The sequence below is a fragment of the Haliotis cracherodii genome, unplaced genomic scaffold (assembly GCF_022045235.1).
Source record: "Haliotis cracherodii isolate W230 unplaced genomic scaffold, xgHalCrac1.p SCAF_12, whole genome shotgun sequence".
NCBI lineage: Eukaryota > Metazoa > Mollusca > Gastropoda > Lepetellida > Haliotidae > Haliotis > Haliotis cracherodii.
In genome coordinates this window covers 21,085,139-21,092,786 of record NW_027266267.1, presented here as the reverse complement: position 1 = coordinate 21,092,786, position 7,648 = coordinate 21,085,139, and the positions used below count along the sequence as shown (strand labels likewise).

The window sequence follows — 7,648 nt, the reverse complement described above, 5'->3', positions numbered from 1 at the left end:
CTGTGTAGATTCAGTATAAAGTTTACATTGTCACCTGTGTAGATTCAGTATAAAGTTTACATTGTCACCTGTGTAGATTCAGTATAAGGTTTACATTGTCATCTCTGATCTGTGTAGCTTCAGTATACAGTTTACATTGTCACCTGTGTAGCTTCAGTATAAGGTTTACATTGTCACCTGTGTAGCTTCAGTATAAGGTTTACATCGTCACCTGTGTAGCTTCAGTATACAGTTTACATTGTCATCTCTGATCTGTGTAGCTTCAGTATACAGTTTACATTGTCACCTGTGTAGCTTCAGTATAAGGTTTACATTGTCATCTCTGATCTGTGTAGCTTCAGTATACAGTTTACATTGTCACCTGTGTAGCTTCAGTATAAGGTTTACATTGTCACCTGTGTAGCTTCAGTATAAGGTTTACATCGTCACCTGTGTAGCTTCAGTATAAGATTTATATTGTCACCCGTGTAGCTTCAGTATAAAGTTTACAATGCCATTTGTCTAGATTCAGTGTTTAGTTTACGTTACGCTGACATGCTGTGATATACCTTGAATACTGTAAAAAGGCGGCGCCAACCCCATTTCACTCACTCACTCCACCAATTTTGGCTCCAGCGGGGATTCCAGGCTGTCGAAACCAATTCGTATCCCAGATGAGAGTATTCACAGGCAGCCGTGATATTAAGTGCGGGCAAAAGAAAGTATACATTAATGTTTAATGGTTATAATGAAACAAACTAGAAATGGTTATTCGATGGTGATATATTCCATACGGGTATTTTATTTGTGTTTTGGACCTTAAGTTTGCAGTGCTTCAGCGACTGTTCAGCCTAGTAACGTTTTCATATCGTTTAAAGTTTTGTGGTTAAATTCAATTTTCATGTGTATATTTACTTTTGCCCGGGATTTTGGCTTGAATCGTGTCGAGTGCAGTGTATACAAACAAACAAACAAACACGCTGCATACAAAAACGGTCCAAACGGGTTAAAACAATTCTGAAAAAACAATTTCAGTTTCACGTTTTGTTATAAGAAAGATTTGGTGCGTGTCTAATACTGATAACGTTATTATAGTTATGTACACCAGTGCGGGACATTAGCATTAGATCAGTCAATCAATCTTGTTGGAAAAATCATGGGAGAAGGTTTCCTGTGGATCTCTTCGGGATTATTTCCGCTAGAACGTTCGTGCGTACCAGCCTGTTGCAAGATTATTCCTACTGGAATATTCGTGCTTGGTGTGTTGCTAGATTATTCATGCTAGAACAATCGTGGTTGGCCTGTTGCTAGATTATTCCTGCTAGAACATTCGTGCTTGGCATGAAGATAGATTATTATTGCTAGAACGGTCGTGGTTGGCCTGTTGCTAGATTACTCCTGTTAGAACGCTCGTGGTTGGCTTGTTGCTAGATTATTCCTGCTAGAACGTTCGTGGTTGGCCTGTTGCTAGATTACTCCTCCTAGAACGGTCGTGGTTGGCCTGTTGCTAGATTATTCCTGCTAGAACGGTCGTGGTTGGCCTGATGCTAGATTACTCCGACTTGAGCTTTCGTTGTTGACCTGATGCTAGATTATTCCTGCTAGATCATTCGTGGTTGGCCTCTTGCTAGATTATTCCTGCTAGAACGTTCGTGGTTGGGTTGATGCTAGATTACTCCTGCTAGAACGTTCGTGCATGGCATTTTGCTGGCTTATTTCTGCTAGAACGCTCGCGGTTGGTCTGTTGCTAGATTATTCCTGTTAGGACGCTCGTGCTTGGCATGTTGCTAGATTATCTCCGCTAGGAAGTTCGAGCTTGGTGTTTTGCTTGATTATTCCTGCCCGTATGTTCCCAGGGGTCTCATTACAGAACATAATGGATATACTGATCTAGGAAGGGGTAACCATCTAATTTTAGTTCTTTTTACCGCATACAGTATTGTTTTTGTATTTTGCCACGGATGTTCACTGATCTTACGAACAAAATATCTTGAAATGATTTACGGTTTAAATCGCGCTTCCCACAATGATACCCGAACATGTCTTGCACCTAGATGATCTGATTTGTCAGCCCTTGTCGGCCACCGAGACGTGGCTCTAACTAATACTGATTTCTACTACTTCAACAGAAGAAAATGTTTGTTCCCGGTTTCGCTTGGGACGGCTCGTGTAAACGCGTCTAGCTTGGACTCCTGTGATGATTTGTTGATCGTTGTTAAATGGGTCCGGGACTTTGTATCGACCTCCGTTATGTGAAAGCAAGCATGATGTTGTGTCCCCAATCCATCTGAAGCGAATTCGTGACCTCATTCGCGACGTCATTCGGGATGAGAATGAAGGAGCAATAATGAATGCTTTCATTCAACTACGCCAAGGCATGAAGCTTCTCTACACAACAGTGTAACACTTTTCTGAAGACGTTGGGATGACGTCAATGCCCAGAAAGGTTGGCCGGAAGTGACGACATCTGTGCGTTGTAACGTCAAAGACAAAGGAGCAGCAGCTGACTTGGGCGACACATACTAGGGCACACTTTGTGGCGGAGGTCAAGGTCATCAAGGACGTTTCCTCAACTCCGATTAGAGTCGAGCGTTTACTGAACCGCGCTGCCTCCACGCCTCCGTCTGAAACTAAAGACGTCAAGGATCAATGGTCAAATGACGTTATTGTACTAAAGGCTCCCTGTCCCTACAAAAGGATCAATGGTCAAATGACGTTATTGTACTAAAGGCTCCCTGTCCCACAAAAGGATCAATGGTCAAATGACGTTTATTGTACTAAAGGCTCCCTGTCCCTACAAAAGGATCAATGGTCAAATGACGTTTATTGTACCAAAGGCTCCCTGTCCCTACAAAAGGATCAATGGTCAAATGACGTTATTGCACTAAAGGCTCCCTGTCCCTACAAAAGGATCAATGGTCAAATGACGTTTATTGTACTAAAGGCTCCCTGTCCCCACAAAAGGATCAATGGTCAAATGACGTTTATTGTACTAAAGGCTCCCTGGCCACACAAAAGGATCAATGGTCAAATGACGTTATTGTACTAAACTCCCTGTCCCCACAAAAGGATCAATGGTCAAATGACGTTTATTGTACTAAAGGCTCCCTGGCCACACAAAAGGATCAATGGTCAAATAACGTTATTGTACTAAAGTCTCCCTGTCCCCACAAAAGGATCAATGGTCAAATGACGTTTATTGTACTAAAGTCTCCCTGGCCACACAAAAGGATCAATGGTCAAATAACTTTATTGTACTAAAGTCTCCCTGTCCCCACAAAAGGATCAATGGTCAAATGACGTTTATTGTACTAAAGTCTCCCTGGCCACACAAAAGGATCAACGGTCAAATGACGTTATTGTACTAAAGGCTCCCTGTCCATACAAAAGGATCAATGGTCAAATGACGTTTATTGTACTAAAGTCTCCCTGGCCACACAAAAGGATCAACGGTCAAATGACGTTATTGTACTAAAGTCTCCCTGGCCACACAAAAGGATCAACGGTCAAATGACGTTATTGTACTAAAGGCTCCCTGTCCCTACAAAAGGATCAATGGTCAAATGAGGTTATTGTACTAAAGGCTCCCTGCCCACATAAAAGGGAGAGTTAAATACTTTCAAGTAAGACAACACATTGGGATATACACGTTGTATAACTAGTTCATTTCCTGGAAGAGTGGCTTTCAGATGAGATTCAAGTTAAGCTCACATTAACAAGAAAAAACATTCTGCTTGGATTTGATCAGCGACACAACGATCCTATAAATGTAATCATCTTACTTTGCAAATTCGTAATTTTTAAATATAGATATTCAAAAAAGGTACCGAACTTCCAGTTTTTAAAAAAAAAAGAGATTTACAAATATTACATGCTTACAAAATGCACAGCTCTCATAAGTAATAGTATCGATAAATTCTACACATTTTGGTCATCTTGTCATCTTTTGTTTCCCACACAATAATTCTGTCCTCATCTTATGTTTACTGCCTATGTATTACATTGTATAGCCCGTGTGTAAAAATGCAACAGAAATAAAAAGTTATGAAAAAAAGTTCATTTCCTTTAACTAAAGCATGTTTAATATATAGATAAAGATGTACTGTATTACACTTCGTTCTTTTTCTTTTGAGTGTTTTTTGTTTGTTTGTTCTTTAACGTCGCACTCAACAATATTCCAGCTATATGACGGCGGTCTTTTGAGTGAATACTAATGCGTTTATTGGTGACATTGATATCAGAATCTTTTATATATTGCTTTCAAAGATCACTGGAAAATGGACAAGCAAAGAATTTCTTTTTCTATCTAAGTGTTAACATAATAAACAAATTCCTTTCGATTTTTCAATGCAAAGTTTTCTTCATTCATTTACAATTAGCCCTAGAAAGTACTAAGTTGATATTTTATGATTTTTGTCTGATGTATTCCGTAGTAAGTACAGTAAACTACGGTTATAACGAACTCGAAGGGACCACTAATTTTAGTTCGTAATAGCCGTAGTTCGTTATAAGCATATATACGACATTTATACCAAAAATGGTCGGGACTGAAAAATAAGTTCGTAATATCAGTCAGTTCGTTATATGCATGTTCGTTATAACCGTAGTTTACTGTACTGATAAATAAAAGTGAAGTTGACGTAAGGTACTCTTATCTGTATCTGTATGTTCACGTCAATTGGTGGTGTGTTCGATGACTGATAACTCGATATTTCCTACAATACCTCCCTTCGTGAATGACTGACTGAGTATGGTTTAACGCCGCTTTTAGCAATATTCCAGCAATATCACGGCGGGGGATACCAGAAATGGGCTTCACACATTGTACCCATGTCGGGAATCGAACCAAGGTCTTCGGCGTGACACGCGAACGCTTTAACCACTAGGCTACCCGACCGCCCCACTTCGTGAATGAAAGTTATCTTGTCACTTTCAAAGTTTGAAAAGAAAAGATCTAAATGTATAAAAAAAAAAAATTCAAATATTCTAAATACAAACAACTAGACGTTATCCTTGTGTCTGGTGATTATTCCTGAAATAATTTGGATATAAATCTATATAACAAAAATAAACTCAACAAGCTTGACGCGCTGGTTCCTGAAGACTTTTGCTTTTATAATGTTGGTGTTTTCACCTTCTTCTTCGTTATAAAGAAAAACATAAGCATTGTTGTCATCCTGACCCAGTATATCTCTTGCTTGAACATTTATCTGGAGTGTTGACTGTCTGCTGTGCGAACAAAGGTATCATCATTGTCCTTTAGAACAACGCCTCTTGCTTTTGTTCTTGGCCTTCCGTCTTTGTGCTCGACGTATTTACGTAACGGTGTGATCGCGGAGGACCATTTGAAGTCACTCTGGTGTCTTTGTTCAAATTGTTTCTGTTCCAACAGCCGAAGTGTGGTAACAGTAGATTTATTGATCGTTACAGTTATTGCTCTTGTGAGAAATGGTTTTACATGGCTCTTGTACAATATAAGTTGTATGGCATGTATGTATTTCTCTTTCGTGAAGGGGGCACGGGTGGCCCAGTTGTCTAGGCCGCCGCGATTCGCTGTGTAGAGTTGCGTCCCCTGGGCATGCCAGAAACCTATGATTGTTGGTTCGAATCCTGGTTCGCCCCGATTATGTTTTTAGGTTTGTCAGCACCATACCCGTGCTCGTGGGTTTCACCGAAGTGGTAAACGTCTGAGACCTGCATCACTTCGGGCTTTCCTCCCACATTAAGCTGACACGCCATGATATGACTTGAATACTGTTAAAAGCGGCGTTAAACCCAACTTACTCACTCACTCTTTCGTTAAGAGGTTGGTGTGTAGTGAATAACGTCAGTTTCAAACAGTGGAGAATAATACTGTAATCGTTATCATTTTCTGTAAGACAATTTTGTATAACTGCACATATTGATAGCTGTGTTTTTCCGCATTTTGATCTACTTTATGTCAAAGTATTTCTGTATCACTTCTTTGAGTGATATTTCTGTATCACTTTATCTTAGCAATCACAGCAAAGTAAAATCATTGTTACAAACTGAAAGATATTTAATTTCTTAAAACGATAAAAGTTTAATCAGAGGTAATTGTAAACTTAGAATTTCATTGCACAATTTTAATGTAAATTTATGTCGCAGGTCCAAAGACAGTGCTATTGTGAACTCTATTTGTACAAACTTTTCATCCGGAACAGAAGAGGATGAATACCATGCCTTATTTATATGTGAAACGTATTCCCATTTAAGGTATAAATTTCTCCCCATGTTTCAAGGTAATTTTAAAGACCGTCAGTTAATTATAATCTTATGTCCTTGTCTTTTCAAGTTTACGCAATGGCAATTGTTTACGTGATTGCTGTTACAGACGAAGCTTAAGCGTCAGCGGCACATTGAGTGGATGTTTAGAGGCAAGTAAAACATCTATGTTAACAAGAAGAATGTGTTGATACATTATAAGGGCGAAATTAGATCTTAACGTTTGATATGTCTTACTAAAACAACCGGAAGTGAAGATGTCGTTAATTTCGTGTCAAAACGGATAACGTTGCGCGGATGCATAAAACGTTGCATTGGATCTGTATCTAGTCCAATTCCACGTATGTTTGGAAATATCTCCAACTGACATTGCTCGCATGTTGATGAGTGTCTAAGATATCGCGTATACCACGAAGACATGGGTATCACACATTGTACCCACGTAGATACCGCGTATACCACGAAGACATGAGTTTCAAACATTGTTCCCACGTAGATACCGAACCACGAAGACATGGGTATCACACATTGTACCCACGTAGATACCGCGTATACCACGAAGACATGGGTATCACACATTGTACCCGCGTAGATACCGAACCACGAAGACATGGGTATCACACATTGTACCCACGTAGATACCGCGTATACCACGAAGACATGGGTATCACACATTGTACCCGCGTAGATACCGAACCACGAAGACATGGGTATCACACATTGTACCCACGTAGATACCGAACCACGAAGACATGGGTATCACACATTGTACCCACGTAGATACCGAACCACGAAGACAATGGTATCACACATTGTACCCACGTAGATACCGAACCACGAAGACATGGGTATCACACATTGTACCCACGTAGATACCGAACCACGAAGACATGGATATCACACATTGTACCCGCGTAGATACCGAACCACGAAGACATGGGTATCACACATTGTACCCACGTAGATACCGAAGCACGAAGACATGGGTATCACACATTGTACCCACGTAGATACCGAACCACGAAGACATGGGTATCACACATTGTACCCACGTAGATACCGAACCACGAAGACATGGGTATCACACATTGTAAACACGTAGATACCACGAAGACATGGGTATCACACATTGTAAACACGTAGATACCACGTATACCACGAAGACATGGGTATCACACATTGTACCCACGTAGATACCGCATATATACCACGAAGACATGGGTATAATACATTGTACCCACGTAGATACCGCGTATACCACGAAGACATGGTTTTCACACATTGTACCCGCGTAGATACCGCGTATACCACGAAGACATTGGTTTCACACATTGTACCCACGTAGATACCGCGTATACCACGAAGACATAGGTTTCACACGTAGTACCCACGTAGATACCGCGTATACCACGAAGAGATAGGT

The 7,648-nt window shown here is 40.4% G+C and overlaps 1 protein-coding gene across 1 annotated transcript in view; it reads right to left on the bottom strand.

Moving 5' to 3' along the window:
* Positions 1-2,367: 2,367 nt before the first annotated feature.
* LOC139457640 (uncharacterized) overlaps positions 2,368-7,648 on the bottom strand; it is a 23,908-nt gene continuing 18,627 nt past the window's right edge. The window contains exon 7 of the mRNA XM_071238993.1: positions 2,368-2,603. Within this exon, the coding sequence (XP_071095094.1) occupies positions 2,368-2,603 (236 nt within the window). The remainder of the gene's footprint in view (positions 2,604-7,648) is intronic.